At 45.1% G+C, this 20,263-nt stretch overlaps 2 protein-coding genes across 14 annotated transcripts in view; one reads left to right on the top strand and one right to left on the bottom strand.

The window, feature by feature from the left end:
- The window catches only part of LOC100678774 (heparan sulfate 2-O-sulfotransferase 1), a 75,296-nt gene that overhangs the window by 13,970 nt on the left and 41,063 nt on the right, over window positions 1–20,263 (top strand). The gene's annotated exons all lie outside the window — the stretch shown is intronic.
- LOC100122376 (potassium voltage-gated channel subfamily H member 8) overlaps window positions 1–20,263 on the bottom strand; it is a 91,538-nt gene that overhangs the window by 69,527 nt on the left and 1,748 nt on the right. For 4 of the 12 annotated variants that reach the window (XM_032598486.1, XM_016984284.3, XM_032598485.1 and 1 more), the window contains exon 2: window positions 9,617–9,727. In XM_032598486.1, coding sequence (XP_032454377.1) covers window positions 9,617–9,692 — 76 coding nt within the window. In that variant the 5' untranslated portion in view covers window positions 9,693–9,727. Of the gene's footprint in view, window positions 1–9,616; window positions 9,728–10,993; window positions 11,088–20,263 lie in introns of those variants that run through there. The other 8 variants (XM_031927832.1, XM_031927834.1, XM_031927837.1 and 5 more) reach the window with 6 other exon arrangements.

Here is a 20,263-nt window from a genome sequence, read left to right as displayed (position 1 = left end):
CAATATACGTATAAATCAATCCAATTCAGTACACGGCGGCATGAATAATATTCGCTTTGAAAAGCTTTTTCCCGTAAACTCGATATAACCCTTCCACGTTGCACTCATTCTTATCGATATTAATCCTGCGTCAATTAATCCAAATGAAAAACATCGATAATTCACATTCCCTTCCACTATAGCGCGGCGAACGCATAAAAGCCGAGAGCTTTTAAAAGCCTGCATCGACAATTCGCTCTAAATTTCACCCTTTCGGTTGAAAAAAAAAAAAACCCGCACACGCACGGAATAGCAATCCACTTTTCAAGCGTGTCATTGCGCGCGAAGCCAGAGCACTCGCCGAATATAGCCCTCTCTCGTGAAATCCACCTGTGCTTTTCTCTCTCTCCCTATCATTACTATAATTTCCTCTTCTCCTCTCCCGAAACTCGCATCTGCATATTATACATAATTCGACGCTGCGCGTATATCGTTGTGGAAACTCGTTCGCGATCTTAATCGCGACATTGACAAAAGATCTCGGGGTCGTGAGGGAGTTCAGCCTGCATCAGTGATGCCCTTAAGGACGACGTACAAACATCTCATTTTCTCTCGCCTCAGCCGCGTTTCGTCTAACACGTGTGTGTGTGTGTGTGTGTGCGTGTGTGTTTGCCCGCGTCGTTCGACACAGTCGCTAAGCAACGATCCTGTGGGATTTCACCTCGTTTCACGCGACGAATATCTCGCAAGCTTCGATCTCTTTTTACGCTGATCCCGAAGCTATGCGCGCCCGCGTGTATTTCTTTCTCCGATGCGAGAGAGGCAGTGAGATTCTTCACCATTATTGCGAGACACCGAATGTTAACAAGATCGCGATGCTATTGCTTCTGCAGCTGGCTGCAGTAGTAATTTTTCCTTCTACCTCCGATTTTCCAAGAAAATTGCGTAACTCGAGTTACTCGCAGATGCAACAGCCGTGTAAAGCTCGCTCGACGAAGCGGGAAACATTCGAATGCAAAGTTCGACAGACGCGAATTACGCAACCACCATTACGTCGTCGACAAAGCAACTTTCCTGAGCAAACCTTATCAATCACGACACAAAGAGTCACAATTTACTCCTTCTCAGTGCGGTCGCAAGTCCGTCTCTAGAAAGGCCGTTGCCGTGCCTGCAGGCGTCGAGGACCCTCTTTTTGCCCTTTTCAGCAGCTCGCAAGGCCGCGTTTGCTAACATTTCGAAAACGAAATTCACTGGTTGATGGTATACAGGAGTGGACGCTTTTTGCGGCAATAAGAAGGGATGATACGCGGCGAGGTGAAAGAGCGCTCGCGCCATCAAGAGACTCTCCTTTGCAGGAGACAAACGAGCGTTTGAATACTCGTCTAGAGAGGAGAGAGGTTTCCAGCTCGCTTTCGCTCTACTCTGGCAAGCTGCCGAAACGCCGTTTGGTCTTTATGCTCTCGAGCCTTGGCCCTGTCTCCGTCGCCCCTATTTAACTTTTTACACATCCACAGGCGCGCGAGTTTTTTTCTATATCCTGGTGTTTCTCAAGCTGACGTGGATATGTATAGGAGAAGCGTTGCGTCGGGTGATTGATTTTAGTTTTATCTAGCGCAAGTGTGTGGGAACTGCTTTTTGTCCGCGTTTTTTAATTAATACAAAATAATCATGTTTTCCGAGAAATCGAATATCGTTTCATGGCTGCGAGGATTGAGGCAATCGAATTTAAAAAGAAAACTATAATGAGCGACATGATTTTTTGTTCGATACAATTTTCCGTTTGTTTATCTCGTGGCGTATCGTACAGTTAAGGCATACCCACCGAGTGTGTAAGTGACAAGGGTGAGCCCACTAGGACGATCGGATATGGGAAACAATGTTGTCTCTCTCTCTTTCAGCGTTCATCTGTAAGCATATACTTTCGCAAAATACAGGGGCACAGCTCAGCGACTTCGGGACCGATAACGAACTCCTTTTGTCAGCATGATTCGTCGGATTTTTTGCGCGACCAAGCTCGGGATCGTTAAACAGACCACATGCCGAGGATTTTTTTTCAACTATTCCGTTATGGGGTCATACGGTGTTACCTTGACTTCACATGTGATCGCAAAACACTTTTATAGCTATACTTGGATTGGTCGGGAATTTCTTTCGCGTTATTTTGTCAGCTCTGCATACGCCGAATAAAAATATGAGCACGCGTAAACAGCGTGGAAACATGCGTAGCGCAGGTATTTAGGTATTTTCGGACGGTAGTAAAAGTTTATTAATAACGAAATTGTCAAAAATACTTTGATATAGTTGTAATAAATGCTTGACCTATATTAAAAATATCCCAATTACCGGATACATATACCGTAGTGTGTATCTAAAATTATACGAAGTTTCAAACACTCGAATATTTTAATAAAATGTATGGATCGTTTCAACCTACATATTAGCAAAGTGCTTTTCACGACGTGCGTAAAAAATGTTGACATCTGCCTATAAATAAATAAATATTTCGCCTATATAGTGATACCCTCGATGACTAATTTTCTACCAGGGAATACGTTATGATATTCCGGTTGAACTGCTGTAGTCACCACTGAGAAGCTCACGCGGGGGGATGTAAACCGAGTTCACGAGCGCGTATACATCCACCGTAGGACCAATTAGATATCTCGGGTGGTACACCGGCTGTAAATATATATATCTATACAGTCGTGCAGCTGTGAACTCCTTAGTCGTCGCGACTCGCGAAAGTACAACCGTGACGACTGACGATTAAACTGTTCGCCTTGCGCCGCGTTGCCTTGATTACCTTTCCTCGAGTGTCGTTGATGTTAATCTCGGAAAGTGCGATTAAGATCTGCATATTACTATGATGATAACACTCTGTGAATCTGTACACATGGTTACAGTTGACGTTTCGTTGCGAAACTCCAAAACATAAACCGCAATGCTTGATTCGACTCGACGCATTTACATATACTATGTGAACAAAAGCTCGCGGTGTTTGCTTTCGTTTATGAGATGACAACCCGTACAGCAACAAAGCTAACCTCCACGTGATATATTGTTACATGCGACATACACACGCACACCAACTCGAAATTGAAGTTCCAGCTCTCTCTCTCACTCTCTCTCTCTCTCTCTCTCTCTCTCTCTCTCTCTCTCTCTCTCTCTCTCTCTCTCTTGTCCATCGAGCGCGCGTAAATCAGTTACAGCACATAAATCAAACTGCGGCCTGTTAGCGAACTTTCCTCTATAATAATCAAAGAACAGTCCGTCAAACGCACTGCCGAAACACCCAGGCGTATATATAGCTATAAATTATTCGGCCGACGTTCGCGCATCCATATGTGATGCGCGTCTGCAAGCTTGCACAGCTCATTGAGCCCCGAGTCGCGCGTGAATGCGTTCCGCGCGCGAAGGAATCCTCTGTGTGTCACGTCAGTCCGGAAATCAGGGAAGCGCATATTGCATGTGCATGTGCGTGTGTGTGTCCCAACGAACAAAGGTACTTCGACGTCGCCGCGCTGCGATGACTCCGTAATTCATTACTACCTCTCGGAGTTCTGAGCTCTCATATATCTTGATCGCGGACTAGTATACTGCGAGGGCCCCTGAAATTTGCTTGATTGCAAATTCCGCAAAACAGAACTGGCTGGTTGTGCTCATGTGTGTGTACAGGCGTTCGATGAGTGCTGTGGTGAATCACTGCGGCTGCGGTAGCGTTCTTGCGAGTCTTCGAGAATTATGGTGGGCACACATCAGAGGATGTGGGTGCACGTTACCACAGCGCGACGTCGAGTTGCTGATGGCTTGACGAGTGTGTTTCGAAGGACTGAGATGATGCTGCTTGTGATGGATGGATGGGAGAGTTTGAACGTGCTGGAGATGTGTAGTCTTGATGGGGTATTACGAAGATACTTGCTGATCGTTAAGGATTTAAAGTATTTTCTATATAATAGACTAGGATCCTACTCGAAACGACAGATTTTATTTCACTGGGTCAACGCGTATACCTCGAGTAACAAATGCTATGCGACTCCCGATTATCATATAAGCTGTCACACACGACACGGTATCCCCGGACACTATATACCTTTTTTCTCTAACCCACGCGGACATCACCCTTTCGCAGTAGCACAAACAAGAGTCCAGGCAGGCGACTGGCGCATATACGAAGGACAGGTGCGAGATACCCGCGAGATTTATCGTTCCTCGCCGCCGAAAACAATGGGACTTCAACGACCGAATCCGGGAGCGAACGCGATGAAGCTTATACGTATACGTATACCACTCGACCATCTTTGTTCTCTCCTTCTTTCATCCCCTACTGACGAGACGAGGCTGTCAACTCTTTGACCGCTCGTGTCACTGTCCTTTTTATCTCTTTCGCAGCCAGCCTCTAATTTCCCTTTTGGCGAGCCGGGCTTGATGCGTAGTGAATATATAGACTGATTCGGGCGAGTGACGTGTTTTTTTCCTGAGCCACGAGAAATAGAATTGATTAATTTAACATATGTACGTCCTGTACTTTTTGCTTTTTTTTGCGGTCCGATTGTTCCAATCGTGGACAGACGCGCTGCGACGTGATGGTTTGGTTTTGAGTTTTGTCATTTCATTAAATTGTTCGGCTCGATGGAAGCTAGATAATGGATGATATGCGAGTGACTTTGTAAAATTGGTCGATTGGAGTGCCTAAAAAATGCAATTGACGCGTTCGGGCAATCACTCCTGGTATATAATAAACGAGTTCTCGTTTCAGCTAAAATTAATACTTTATCAGCAACGTACGACTAACTATCTCACCAAAATTAATTCTCAATTATTCACTTTTCACTTTATAAAACGGGTTGAATCAGCTTAAAAAAACTGTTTACTGTCGAGTAGTAACGCAAATGGCTCGTCCTTGTAAAAGCGTTTTGCGAATAAATATTTCGAGCGTGCATTAGTCTAATGGGAACGAAGACAGACCCGTTTTCCCTTTTTGAAACTTTCATGCCGTCCAAGCTTGCAGAGAGCGATAATCAGGCGCTGACATCAACCATGTCGTTGCGAATTATTAAAGCGTGCAATATTTAACGGTGACATAAAAATCAGGAGGATTAAAAATCGATGAATCGTCTCCCCGAAATAATTCCCTACTACACTCACGATCAATCTCGTCGCATTTCTTTCTCGCAATTAACGCTCGACGACACACAGCTCCGAGAAATTGGTCGTGATGTCTGAATTAACGCAATGCGAGTAAATCTTTGCACTTTCTCTTGTGCGAGCTTTCCTTTGTATGCATTTTACAAAGAAGACTCGGAATACAAAGGACGATGTCACGCGGTGTATGGGCTTTCAGTTTCACTCATTGCGCAATCTCGGAAGCAATTTCAAAAATGTTGAACCTTTGACCCCGTGTATCGCTAGCAACAAGTCGCGACGATTATACACCGACTCTTGAATCAGACAGCAGTACTGCTTGATAAAAATACTACATGAATCTCCTTTCGCTATGCGCGTCAAAGGAGCTGGGTAATAAATGCCAGATGACGCGGGAATTCACAGAACTGTCCTGTTATACAAAACTGCGCAATAAGAGCACCTTATTACGCACATTGCGTGCATCTGTTACAAGCGGCATTTCTCGTTCATACGACGGGATTAATGAAATCGTGTGCCGTGTCCGCGCACATTATTCGCAGCTTTCGTGCGGTGGAAATGAAATCTACGCGAAAAGGCGTTAGGAGGGCCAGAGAGAAGCTAGCTCATGCGGCAGCCATTTCGCAGAAAATTGTGACAACGACGATGCACACGCGAAACTCCAGAGGCATCACACGCAGTAGAGATAATCCTTCCGCGAGATACACCGCCGCAGCGGATCCACGGCTTGTGGTATTGATTTTCCCGACGGCGAAAGAAGAGGGGCTCTGCTCAACCCATTTTCCCGACGCCAGGCCTCATTGCCTAATCTACTTAGAATCGGAGCCGCCGTCGCCGCCGTTAGCTCAGGATATTCGTGCGCGCGCGCGTTTGTTTAATTTCCTCGACACTCGAACCGAGAGAAAGCTGTATACAGAGCCAAGTGTATAGAAAATTTACTGTAAGGGATGAAGAAACGGTCGCTTCAAGCTCGTCGCCGCCTCGGTTATTTACGTTTGACCTGTTGGGCGCGCGGTAAAGGAAAGTGGCCTCCCGCTGTACGTGTGCGCTTGAAGATCCGCTGGGGAAAAGCATTTGATGCATGTGTACACTTGACCCCGTTTTTCATCTCTTTTTTTTGCTGGGCTGGACTTCGTTTGCTTGTTCGTGGATAACTGTCGAGGGGATTCGGATAACGAGCTTATTGCTAATCAACGGCATTTCGGTGAATACGAATCTCGACCTAAATATTATCCCGAAAACTATATACAACGAAAATTTCGAGCTATATAGCCAAGATTCGCTTCTCAGCTCAAGACAATAACCGCTTAACGAGTACGACCGCGAAAGTCTGGCCGAAAAACGCTCGAAAAAAGTTACACGAGGCAAAGGCCACGTGCATCATATCGTGGATGAAGAAGAAGAAGAAGAGACGAGTCATCATACGGTTCGACGTCGACGGAGCCTCGGGCAAAAAACTGCTGGCCGAGCGGATCGATATTTAATCGAGCCAATATTTCATTCTCTGGCACTTCTCTGTCTGTCTTTCTCTTCCTCGTATACTCAGATCCCTCGCTCGGTTCGCTATGACTTCTGTTTCTCCCAACGTCCGCATATCGTATATAGCTCTTTTTCCTCTTTTTCGCTCTGCCTCTGCTTTACTCCGCTTTTACTCTCTCGTATAATTTATTCGCGCCTGATGCTTGCTGCGGATATTTGAATTTCTGCATTTGAAATTCTACTCGAATTCGAAATTCCGCACTCTTTGGATTCGTTCGTCTCTTTTTACCGTTTCTCTCTCACGTCGTAATTAAAATGGAATGCTAATTTTCTTGGGTTTTCCGCAAAATATGTTGTTTTTATATCCAGGATTGAACGGTGTTGCGTTATTACGAATCTGACTTCGCAATAAGAATCACGTCGGCAATTATTTAATAATACCTCCTGCCTCGAAACGGAGGAGAATCTAAGCCGAGAGTACAGTTCGAACTCAGCAATACAGCTCATTATTACTCTCCACTACTTTTTCATTTCTATTTCCTTATCGCGTCCTTGAATCTCCAGCAGCATCACCGATAGCTCTCTCGAGCAGTATATTTATGCAGTTCCATTATGAATTCTAAGGGGAATACACGTGGGCGTCGAATGACGAAGCGATAACGCGACGAGCGAAGAAAAGAGTATTGGAGGGAAAACTTCGGCGCGATCGAGCGGAAAAAAGACTCTCACGCGGTGCAGATTACTTAAATTAGAGGAGGAGGAGGTGGGTGAGCGTAAAAATCCGAAATCTAGAAAGCTCCGCATCGAAGCGCACAGCGAGAGATCGATCGGAATATTGAAACATGCAAATGTGCCTTATACCAGCGCCGCATGCCCAATGCGAGTGCAATCGAAAATTGCGCATGTGTGCGCTCGTCGCGCGTGAATCAATTACAAGTTCCGCATTATGCGGATAATTGGTAATGCATATGGAAATTACAACGATTAATGCGTTGATTCGCATAATTCCGCTATGCGCGACTGCGGATAATCCGAAAACAAATAGCCAATTTCTTTGGTGGATGTACAGCTTCGATCGCATTTTTCTTTTTTTATCACTTCTTATCCACTTGTTATATTTACCTCTCGCCAGTCTCACGACAGAGGCGTTTCTTATCTCACCGCTCTGTCTGCGCACCTTTTAATCACAACTCCTCTAACAACCTATAGATACCAAAGCGTTTCACGCTGCGCTCGTCTAGGTGTATAATTATACGCGCGCCGAGCGTCAATTCTCGAAAATGCACCATAGCGCATCATCGGCCTCGAAATAATCAATTAGCGTGCGGGCGTTTCGCCTGAGCAAATGTTTATTTCAACTAGCGCGTTTATTTGCCAGAGCAGTAAAAGCCAGTGCGCTATACAGCAGCCAAGAAAGAACGACGACGAGCAGGAGCTTGCGGCAGCGGTAGTTGAGTAAAAGGGCGTAAAAAAGTCGCGTGCGCTGCAAGCTTCGATCCCAAAGTTACGAGCTAACTAACTACACTGGCGAGGCTCTCTCTCTCTCTCTCTCTCTCTCTTTCTCTCTCTAACTCTTTCCCTCTGACCTCTCTCTTTCTCTCTCGGCGGACGTAAAACGACTCACATAACGATCTGCGCGACTATTAACCCCAAACGCCGCCCTCGCGTGTGGAGCTTTATTCGTCCGAGAGCTTTTGCATCTCTCCGCGCGGCGCTACCGATATACTGCAGGCAGCGCAAAAATCCGTACTAATGCGAAATTACGGCAGGCGGCTGCCGGAAATTTATGCGCCCCCGCACGTGTGTGTAAACCTGTCGCCCGCCGAGGTTTATACCAGACTCTCGCGACAAACTGCGCTGCTTCATATACTGGGTACGGCTCTTCTTGTTTTAGGCCTGCGCAGCTCATACTCTCGCTTAAGGAGAGTCTGAAGGGTTGGAGTTTATTTTTTCAAGGGTTATATGGCCGCTGACCCATTTTGAGGAACTGCTCCGAGCTGCTGCATAGTTTAGTGCTAGTGTGTGTATAAAGGTGAAGGTCTTGAGCGGTAGTTATTTTCGTATAGCGCGGCGCTGACAGTTCGGGCTGCGCTAACACGATTTATTATCGCGGAATAACAGTTTTCGCCATATTGACCCGCGGGAAGAATGGGAGTGTATCGTAAGCATTTCTCTCGAGCTTTATATAATGCTTAGTGAGGGAAATCGATCGCTGTAATAATGCACGGTGTGACTTAAAATTTTTGTTATAGACGTGACTGGCAGAGTGGCTATACAGATTCAATTTTCTATTCGTGAGTTATGTTAACCTGCACACTCTTGATGCGAAGTGCTGTGTCACCACTGAGATAGTCCGGAATTCAAAACTTTGAGCTCTTTATACCGAGGGAAATACAAAGCATTGGAGATAAGTGAAGAGCAAACAACTACGTTTTACTAAGTTTTCTTTCGAGCTTTTCAACGAAACGCGCGTTTCTTACTTTTATTTATGCTGCAGTACCTGAGTACAGCTGTACAAGACAAATTCAGATTTTCGATCAAGCTTCGTCCAAGACGAAAGAAATACCCACCGTCGTTATAATCCCCAACGCAGTTCCCGGACTCCCTTAGCCCTATAATGCATACAGTATCGCGCCACCGCATCCTACCAACGTGACGGATTGAAAAATAATAGAAACCCTCTCGGCTATACCGCGAGTCGCGTATCGGCTCCTGGAAATCTGGTGCACGAAGTACTCAGAAAATAGCCAACACACGGCAATATAACGACGCCGAGGCGTATAGGTATACAATAATCCGGCGCTTTATCGCTTGGAGGCAAAGCGAGAAAGAAGCATAGCTCTGCTCCAATTTCCCGCGGGGCGACTCGCGTGCAGTGTGCCATCGAACGCCAGTGGTGGCTTCGACGTCGCGTACATTTCGTGAGCAGTGGTAACGGCTCTCGCCTCTCGTTATAAGTTATATATCGCGCATAATAATGTAGAGGTATGTTTGTGCTTGCAGTTGAGTGACTTACGGGTTCCATCGAAGCGTGTCGCGATGGTATCGAGGAAGGTGTTTTGAGGCGCGAGGAGGCCCTTCCTGGCCGGCATCGGGGCCAACCCAACGCGCTGTAAGGCGCTCGAACCTGCAATCAGAAAGAGTAGAGGGTGTTTTATTACGACGGGTCGCCTTGTGGTTATTTCACCGGGTACACACACACACACGTACACGCGGAGTTGGGGTAGATCGCGCGCGATGATTGGAGAAATGGAGGGGACGACGACGACGACGATTTGTAGATATTAATTTTCCTCCAATTGATCCGCTGGTGTAATTAAATACACCGGCAGAATTTGATGTAATTATGACTGTCGTGCCAGCGCGGAAGCTTGGATACGTATACTGCTCGGTTTGATGGAAGGTGTGTGATAGATGGGTTATAAATAAAGGTTAATTATATGCTGGCTTATGTGGGTGTAATCAAAAGTTTAACTTTGATGCGTTTCGGTTTTGACCACAGAGCGGCTTTGTGACGACACGATGTTGTGTGTGTTAATTAATTAGCTGAAAAAAATATCGATTTCCACTGTTGTAAAATGCTGTTTAATGATGTACTTATGAAAGTACTTTATATTCGATAAAGCAAAGCTGCGCAGTTATGCAATATTCAAAGCGTATAAAGCTCATATTTTGTACTGGAATGAATAAAAACGATAAATTATGTAGTAGGTCGTAAAACAATGGCATGACCTATAAATTTATTTTATGTGCATCATATGAATGCATAAACAGATTTTTACAACTACTTGATTCCCCTGAAAAAAGCCGATGTAAATAAAATCAAATTATATAAATTAAAAAAAGAATTTAGACTCTATATTTTTCAATTTTAAATAATGATAATTCTCGAAGCAAACGAGAATAAAGCCAAGTTTGGCGTAGTTGCGAATGCAACTTTCATTATTCTCAAAAGTCAATTGTATTCTGAATTAATTTCCAGAATAGCGCGACTAAGGGAACCACGCGCTGCGACACTCGCAAAGATTTACGAGTTAATAAATTTCACGTCAATTAGCACAACAGGGAGTTAAATCGAATTCCTATTTTAGATAAATAGTTTCACATTCGCCGCGGCGTTTCTCGCAAAATATATTTCGAGATAATTCAAACTCGCAGTAAATTAATCATAGAATGTATTATTTACGCAGTCGAGAATCAATTTTTCAAAACATCTCGGACAACGTCACAATCTTAAATAACAAGAATAGTTTTATCACTCGAATATATACTTAATAATAAAGTCACATAAATAGTTACAGATTTATTAATGATTCATCATCAACAAGGTAAGTAAAGCTATCAGATTCTCCAGGCAACCAACAAAGGCTAGTATAATGTAGAAATAACTCACAGCCGCAGTGGTAACATTCCAACTGTGGTTGGACGTCAATCCAGGCATGCAAAGCAATCGAAATCAAGTCCTTAAGCCTGTCCAAATTTAGTCCTACTACGTCCAACTCCGGCCGTCGATCAGCCGAAGGGACGATCGTTCGCATTTCTCGTCGACAGTCCAATTCGTTGGCTAAAAGAAAAATTACGCCCGAAACCCGACGAGATCGCATTTGTTATCGTGCCATCAGCAGCAGAAACACTAGTGGTATTCCACAAGAAGAATCTATACCAATCCATCTCCCTTCGCTCCTATCCTTCTCTCTCTCTCTCTCTCTCTCTCTCTCTCTCTCTCTCTCTCTCTCTCTTCATCGCGCAGACGAGTCTAACCTTGAGTTCCCTCGTCAAAAATTTTCGCTCATTTGTCCGGGAAAAAGCGCCTCTTTCTCTCGCTATTCTCGTCTTGTTCTCCGCCTGCTTTTTGTCAGCCATCATCGGTCGCGTCGTGGTGGCAACAGCGGCTTTAAGCAACGAAACTATATACGGATTGTATATATAGAGGAAGAGGGACAGAGAGAAAGTAGCAACCGTGGGTGGTCTCAGCTGACGGCGGGAATCGAAGCCGGTCTGACAGCTAATCGCTCTTCTCTATCCGCTAAGCGGGATAAGGAGAAACGTGCGGCTGCTAGCCGGCGCGCGTCTGTCTTCAATTATTTCGGAAAGGGAGAACTCGTCGATTGTTTACTTCTATATGTGCTCGCAATTTCACGGACGAATCGTTTCAGCAGCGATAACTTTTTCTACAAATCGTCGTGTAAAATTGATTTCAGCTGCAGCTCTTATATGCGGAAACTTTCTTCACCGAGCACACTATTATACCGAAGATCGAAAATGATTTTAACAATAGCCCATCATCGGACTAAAATTATTCCCTTCGATAATTGAATATCCTTTGGCTCAGTCAAAGAGCCTTTTTCCCCTTCATCTTGCTTGATCACTCGGTCCATCGCCCACGCGACCCTACAGCGCACTTTTAAGCGAAGCTCTCTTTCACTCGCGCCTATAGCTCCCGCCTCTCATTTTTCGCAAGCTCTACTCCGCCTATATGGAAATTGATGAGCCCATGACTCCGGTGAAAATCTGCGCCTCCGCTTCCACGCGCTTTTTTCTTCTTCTCGCTCTTTCGATACTCTCGTTCCGCAGCCGCGCGTTAATATAAGGGCCGGCCGGATTTTTCGAGCGCGAGCTCTTTTCATTGTGCGCGCACACAACTTGCATTGTCACGCTGAACAATGAGGCCGGCCGAAAGCGCACGCGCATAGCTCCCACCCAGAAATGTAAAACAGAGAGGTAAAACAATTATGATAAATGCGTTTTTTTTTCAACTGCCTTTTTGCTCCGACGGGGGAGAGTCTGCAGGTGAAATTATTGCGTAAATGTCGTTTTTTCTTGTCTTGGGGAGTATATGATTTCGGGATTAATGTTGCGTTTTGTAAAGCTTAGGTAGCGATTTATGCCAGCTGACTTTATCGTGTGGTTGATGAAGGTGATGAAGGCGTTAGGTTATTAAAATTGATTGAAAAGAGTTGAAATGAAAATTTTTTTTATCAAATTAAAGCACTTTTTCGTTGTTGCGAGTACTAATAACTTTACTTTTATGCAGAGACAAAATTAAAACCAAAATTCAAACTTCTTCCAATTCATTTCAGTGGTTTGCAAAACAGAGAAAAATTTTGCTAATTAAAATTATTAAAATTTCTATTTCTGTTCTATTCGTCTTTTAGCCGTGTATTTTTCGTAGAACTTCTAAACTATGTAGTATTTATGCTCCCTGCCTGATGAACGAGAGTAGATTAATAACTCGAATATGTATAATATATCGGCATAAACCCACTTATTGGATCGTGAAATCCCTCGCCCGGGGAAAAACATTGATTCTTCTCAAACCACATAGAAAAGGCTCATAATTTATTCCAGTCCAAGGCCATTCATCACGCATATACTTCAATTGACCAATCGCATCGAATATAATCATATCAACCGAATGTCTCTACCGAAAAGCTCTCCCGATCGAATGAACGCACAAAACTTCAATAACAATCAATACAACGAATCAAGCAAATTGATCCCCACAGATAAAGCGATTACTTTTCAGTAATTCCACCCGCTCCATATACCAACAGTAAATCAACGATTAAACATCCCAACGATCCGGAAAATTTTTATCGCCAAATTCCGCGAGATAATAAGTGGCATCCGCGCGTGTCGATACACGAAGGGCAGCCCGGGGAAAAAGCGCATCGCGCTCCGTAATTCGAAGGGATAAGAGCCGGAGATTAGCCTCTCGGTGGGATTAAACGTGCGGCTCTCTCGTGCTCGTTCCTAAAGTCCTTTTTATTCGAGAAACACAGGAAAGAAAAGGTCAATTAGCAATATAGACGCTCTCTCTCTCTCTCTCTCTCTCTCTCTCTCTCTCTCTCTCTCTCTCTCTCTCTCTCCCTTTCTCTTTCTCTGCTCTTCCTTTCCTCTGCAGCGATCCGGCGCTTGTTTTTGCAGCCGAGAAAAACACATGCTTCCCAGAGAGCGAGGGAGGCAAGCTGCCGGTGTGTGTTTCTCTCTGCCCGTTATCGCGCCTCATGAGCTTCCACGTCACGTGTGTGCGGGACTCGGCAGTTTATCGATTCTTTTCGAAGCGACGTCGCGCAGCCGCTGCTGTTTCTCTTTGCTTCTTTCATTTTCTTCCGCCGCCGCGCTCTCGTTTCTTCCTTCCTCGCGTTATTTCTTTCGGCAGCCGCGCGCATATACGTGAGCTTTAATTTTATTTAACTCGTGTACGCTAGCCAAGCGCCATTAATTTAGCCCCGACGCGACCTGCGTGTTTATTGTATCCTCGTTCGTACATGCGAGCGAGATAGAAAAAAAGAGGCACGCGTGATGAAAATATATCGTAGACGTCGTTTTTTTTCGCTGAAGAATCCGATGAACCGTTATCGATGCAAATATTTTTGTTTGAAAGAGGAAGGAAACGAGAGCGAAAGGAATGCTCGCTTAATCAAGCTCGTACATACACCCCTTTCAGCGTGAGTTCATTCAACTTTATGAAGGAAATTTTTTCCTTTTCGATCTCCTAGCTGCGTGTACGCTACGCGCAACTATATAATTCGGTATCTTCTCCTTTCTCTTGTATGTATTCAGTTAGCGAGAATGCTTGATTCGGAAATATAATGAAAATATCGATCTAATCAATTATAGCGTGAGCGGCACAAGCGGTCAGACAGAAGACAGTTTTATCTTATGCACTGAACACGCCATATAGTGATGTGGGAAAGAGGAAGACGACTACACGCCACCTACCTTCGCTGACCAGAAACACGCAGAGTTCAACCGATGTATCGCGTGGTTGACACGTCCGCACAAATCGAAACGAAACCCAGGTTGGCCTCTCCAAACACTTTTCAATGAAAAGTTTCAGTCAGAAATTAAAGCGAGATGCAATAATGCACCTCCGATGCCATTTTTTCCAGCGCTTCACGCGCAATGAATTCAGAAGTAGCGTTTGTTTGCTTGGATCAATCCATGAATGGAGTTAATTTACGAGGTAATATCAGCGAGCATGTGTGCTCCGCGCTCGCGAGTGAGCGAAAAACTTAATGAAAGAAGCGCCGGGAGAAAATGAATCTCGTAAAGCTATGCGCGTGACTCCGCCGCTGCCACAAATAAACCGAATTTCCCCGGGTAAGCTTGCCGAGCACACGTCTCGCTTTTAATTAACGCACTCGAATCCACAGCTGCTACTAATATACCACCACTGCTGCAGGAGCGAATTAAAGGACAACGCATCGATTATCCCTCTCTCTCTCTCTCTCTCTCTCTCTCTCTCTCTCTCTCTCTCTCTCTCTCTCTCTCTTTGTTTTCCCTCCTTGACTTTAGCCGGAACAGGCCACTCGTCCACGCGCGCGTTCTGTCTCTGTCTCTCTCTCCCTTCTAAGAATACACTCGGCGCCGCTTATTTACGGATACACTACTGCGCACACATATTTACTCCCGCCGGCAGGATAAACAAAGGGACCTACTTCGCGATTCCTCGGGCTCAGCGCCGCGCGCCGCATTGAGTAAGCGACGATCCCGTAATTTTGATGAGATGTCTGTACGCAGTGGAGGAAGTTACTTTTCGATCGGGATTCCGTCGCGCGCGAGGGGCTGTAGCAAAGTTCCGATAAAGACGGCGACGACGTTTTCTTGGGATGGTTTTGTTTGTATTCTAGGGTCGTCGCCACAGCGAAGAAAGTAGGCCGGTTTTCTTGTTCACGAAACTTTTTCCCGTATCGGAGGTGAATCGACGAAAGTTTCGAACGATTCTAAACGCTACGCCGGTGTGTATACTTCCGCTAAAAATATAACGAGGATATTTTGGAAGAGCGACGCACGGCGATGAAATAGAAGCCGCCTAATTATAACATTATTTTTAATGAAGAATCCTATTATTACCGGCGCACGGCTCAGGCGCCACTTTTCAACGACAACAAATCACGCGGTCAGCTCCACTTTTCATCGCAGTAGAGCCGAGAAGATGAAAAAAAGCCGCGGCGCGCGCACTAGCGATTATACAGAGAATAAACACTGGCCCGCAGGTTTTCGACCCGCCGCTGGCGTCTCGCCAGAGATTCTCTCCTCTCGTCGCTCCTCTCCTTCCCCCGTTCGTATACAAACGTGTTCCGAGGCTCATCAGCTGGCTCGTCAAATTCGACGCGGGAAAAATACCCTACCTCGGCTGTCAGTCTCCCGCGAGACTCTCTCGTCGAAGGGAACACGGCTCCGTCAATCGTCGCCGAAAAGAAGCTGTGCGCGCATACGTAAGAATAAGAGAGAAAGAGAGCCGCTGCTGCCGGAAAATTCAGGACAAGGTCAGGCGTTTAATCATATGTCCAGCTGTATAAATAGAGCCGGCGAGCGACGTGTGTTTTTTGTCTTTCGCGGAATACTATTCGACGCTGAGTGTCGGAAGGTGTTAAGTAAAGGCAAAAAGCGGTGGTGCAATATTTTTGTAACCCTCGCGGCGGCACGACTGGCAGAGTTTTGTTCCGGATATACTGCACTGGACGCGCGCGTGGCCCGCGGTGAAAGACGCTTTGCGTGTGCGCTTCTTGGAAGCGTGCGAGAGAGAGAAAAAACATCCGTGCGCATGAGCTTGATTATTTAAACTTATTTTACGAGCGAGCTTTTTATGAACGAATCCGCGTTTTAATTTTCTTCTTACTCAATGAACAGGAAGAGGCTGCAGAAAATAGCTGGAAATCGATATATTGTGTTTTAAATTTACTCGACGCACGTGCACACTCGACGTATGATGTTCAGTTCTCTATTCTCGAGTTTTTTTTCTCCTGCAGTAATGAAGAAATTTCGCAAAAGTGCTCATGATAACGTATATCCCGTAACGAAGTGATGAAGCTCATGAAATTTCAATTTTTCCCTTCGTTGGCTCTACCCAGGCGCGAGATATAGTTCGGGGTGTGTATAAGGTAATCGAGGCGCTCTGGAGCTCTTGAGACCGCGCTGACACTCTTTTTCTTACTTTTCGTTCTTCTCCTCGGTTACCCATAGCACGAGGCAGAAGAAATCAGAAAATCTCGCAAACTTTGACTATGGCTGATTGCTTCGCTCGAGCTTTCGAATGGAACTCTTGGGTTATACGCGCATAAGAACGAGTGATAAAGGGAAGCAATTTGAAGTAAAGCGACTTTCTACATAAAGTCTTTTTTCATTTTTAATTGTGCGTTAAAAAAAATTACAACTAACAGCACAGAGGGTGCTTTCCTTGAAAGCGCGCGAGTTAATTAAAAATCTGTGAAAAGCTCTTTACCATTTTCAAACAAAAGCTTTAATTACACATTTTTAAAACGTGCCGGGATACTCGGCAATTATTTTTCACAAACATTCCGTTAAAAATAAAGCATCTCGACTCATATCTCGAGCCAGAAAGAAGCGTGTAACAAGTACGATGGCATAAATCACCTCCAAATTTAAAAGATCGCTCGCGTGAATCTCTTATTTTTTACGCAACATGAAATGCTCGCGTCGGTTAAATAACCCCGCGTCTCTCTACTTCCCGGCATTAGATCCCAGCATTCCCTCGTCAAAAGACGGAGGGCACGCACTTTAGAGTGAACGGCCTTCATTTATAAAAGTTACTCGAAGAAACTTTCGAAGCTTCGCGCGCGCACGTCCTTCATCCCTTTATCTTGCGAGAAAATATGGTAATTCCGGCCGAATTTTTCCGCTCGCGCGATCCTCGAAAGATTTGTCGACTCGCGAGGCGGCCTGTCGCACTAATTACTGGGCAGAAGTTTTTTTTCCTCGGGTAAATGTTTTCGCGAAGAATCAGAGGAAAAGAATCGAGCGCGCGCCGAGGAAAAAGGAGTATTAGCGAGAGGTAAACGCGAGGGCCCCTTATCGGCCGTTATCATCGGCCAGGTTGAAAAATATTACTGAAAGCATATGTCAAGCTCGTTCGTACCTTCGTTTTCCGTAACTTCTCTGGATGGCTCTGCGCTGATAACGCGCAGTGCTCTTTTTACTCTTTGTTTAGCTCCCGCTTTTTCCCTCTATCGCTGCCGAGTCTCTCTCTCTCTCTCTCTCTCTCTCTCTCTCTCTCTCTCTTCGTTTGGAGAGTCGCTTTTATCCTCCGCGATTTTGATCTTTGGGTTCTCAGCTTTATAGACGACGACCACCGAGCGTCGGATTACGAAAAGAAGGTACGAACGGTATAGGCTTGGATTTTATTAAAAAACAAAAATATCTCCCTGATGCAATGGGTCTGCTTTAATCGGCTGCGCAGCTTCCTCTTTAAATGCGCGCATCGCTGAGTTTTGCGAAATGCTGGGAAATTTTAATCAAAATATTTTTCCCTGTCTTTCGTTTGTTTTTCGAGTGGATGGATTGCTAATTCTGCCATTTTATCGTATTTTTTATTGAACAATTAACTGTATTATGAATTGTGATATAGTTGATGAAAATTCACAACCAATACGCAAACTTTGCGTGTACAGTGTATAAACTGCGACTTATTGGGCACAAAGATATCGCGAGCGTTTACTGTCCAACTGCAGTAAAGACATTGTAATCCACGAACGGATTCTGGAGAGTTAGTCGCTGGAGTTAAGATTAATGAATTTGCTTTCGCTACTACCAAGTTCGCCTTAAGTCACAGATTTAACATTTGATCGATGAGACAGTTCTAATTGCAACGAGAAGTATAACTTTAATAAAGAGAAGCTCCTAAGTATTAACGACTTTTCCCACATAAGTTCGTACTTTTACGCTTGATATAGCGCAGCGTGACATGCGAGATATCGATAAATATTCATCATTCCAACGAATACAAGCTTATATTACCGAGGCGTCAATGAGAACGTCTGTGCTTAATTTGCAGTCATAATCAAATAAACTTGGTATCAAAGAGGAAAGGGTTGAAATTTCAGTTGCTCTACAAAAAAAACGTATAATCCTCGATCAATACAGATTATTGGTATACGAGATAGCGCGCGAAGCGGAAAAAATTCATTTTTCAAGAGATTCCGCGCGCGAGAGAATCACAGTCGGCACTCATCAAACAAGCCGACAGATTATATATACGATAAAGTGTAACACACATGACGTTCGAAACGCGCCGCCGTTTCGTTATCGGTGGAGCTGGCCGATCGATCTGTTTTCGGTATACTTCACGATCGCCTTATCTCCCGCACATGGAGAGGATGATAGCGCACGCCTTATCAATGAGATTTCGCGTAATGGCGCTTGTCCGAAGGGTTGAATAACGACGCCGCTTTCCGTTTTCCGCTGAGGCCACTGCGCGATATGTACATACGACTCTCCGATAGTGGAGTTTATGGCGTTGTTATACCGTTTCGAATTGATCGTTCGCTGCCTATCTTAGTGACGGAAAACACTACGTCTCGTAGGGCAATTGAATTGTTCAGGAAGACCTTCATTGCCAACAACGCGGTTTTCTCGTCGATATCTCGATAAATGCGAAATTCCAAAGCATCCTCGTTCGCTATTTCACGCTAATGTCGCCCTATATAAATCAAAAGCCCGCAAATCGCGATTTTTCCCCCCCTCGCCCCTTTTTTTACAACCCACCACTCCATATAAGTGTCAGCTTGTTTTATTAGGTCAGCCGTCTGGACTGACGTGCGCAGCTTTCAAATCACGTTCGCGCGCGCGTGCGTGTAAGTGTGTATTCTAGCATCAAAAGCAAAACAGTCTCTCGGCAGTCAGAAGCACATCAGGCATGAGCCAGGGTAATTTCCAGTTTTCAGCCGAGTGACAATACGCATAATAAGCCTCGACGAGCTTGCACGTAGTACATAGCTCTCCGTCGCGCAATTAATACAGCCATCCGCGCGCGAATATATCCACACACACACACACACACACACGCGCGCGCGCGAGCGTTATATAGACGTGGTATATAATTACGCTGTGGCGGACGACAACTCTACATCATCGCTCGAGACACAGGGAAATTTGCTATTAACGCGTACAACTAGGAGAGACTCACCTCTGCTGGTAGACTGGGCCTCCATTTTCCGCGATTGTGCTGGACGTACTGGGAAGAGGCGCGGCGCCAAAGACGTATAGAGCGGAGAAAGTCCGTCTCTCGATCGAAATAAAACCGGAGGCATGTTAAAATAGAGCCGGAGCTCGAGGAAGGGGATTCGACACGTGCTAACTCGCGGAGAGAGAGCAGCAGCAGCAGCTGCCGTCGATTATGTGCTGCTTCGTCTGCGGCTGTACACGTAGACGCATGCGATGCGCGGATATTTTTCGCGAGGATGTGCACGTCGTGTTATTATTTTTATATTCCCTGCGGTTCGAGTTGGGATGGTATGGAAATTTTTTTTTTTGCACGTTGGTTTATTGGTACACCAAACATTTTATACCGCGAGATTCGATGGTTTTGGAAGTAGGTCGTTATGCAGGCTCTCTCATCGTTGCGATCAAACCGATTCGGCTATATGCGTTTGAGCTCTTTTTATTTATCGAATATTCGGCCGCACACAGCGCCCGCGAGAGCAGTGTTTCGTCGTTAGGGCGCACGAACGCTGGGTTTAATACGACGCGAATATTGCTTTGAATCCCGTGTATGCGCTTTGCATACGCGTATGCATTGGACATTTTTTTATGCTGGGCTTTGATCGATTTTTCAAAAATTCGATTGCCGAAATTTTTTTTCGTGAAGTGGGTCAGGAATTTTTTTTCAAATTGAAATTCCGCGTTGTATACACCCGAT

The sequence above is a fragment of the Nasonia vitripennis genome, chromosome 3 (genome assembly GCF_009193385.2).
Source record: "Nasonia vitripennis strain AsymCx chromosome 3, Nvit_psr_1.1, whole genome shotgun sequence".
Taxonomy (NCBI): domain Eukaryota; kingdom Metazoa; phylum Arthropoda; class Insecta; order Hymenoptera; family Pteromalidae; genus Nasonia; species Nasonia vitripennis.
Note: the sequence above shows the minus strand (reverse complement) of the source record. Positions and strands in the feature narration are given on the sequence as shown.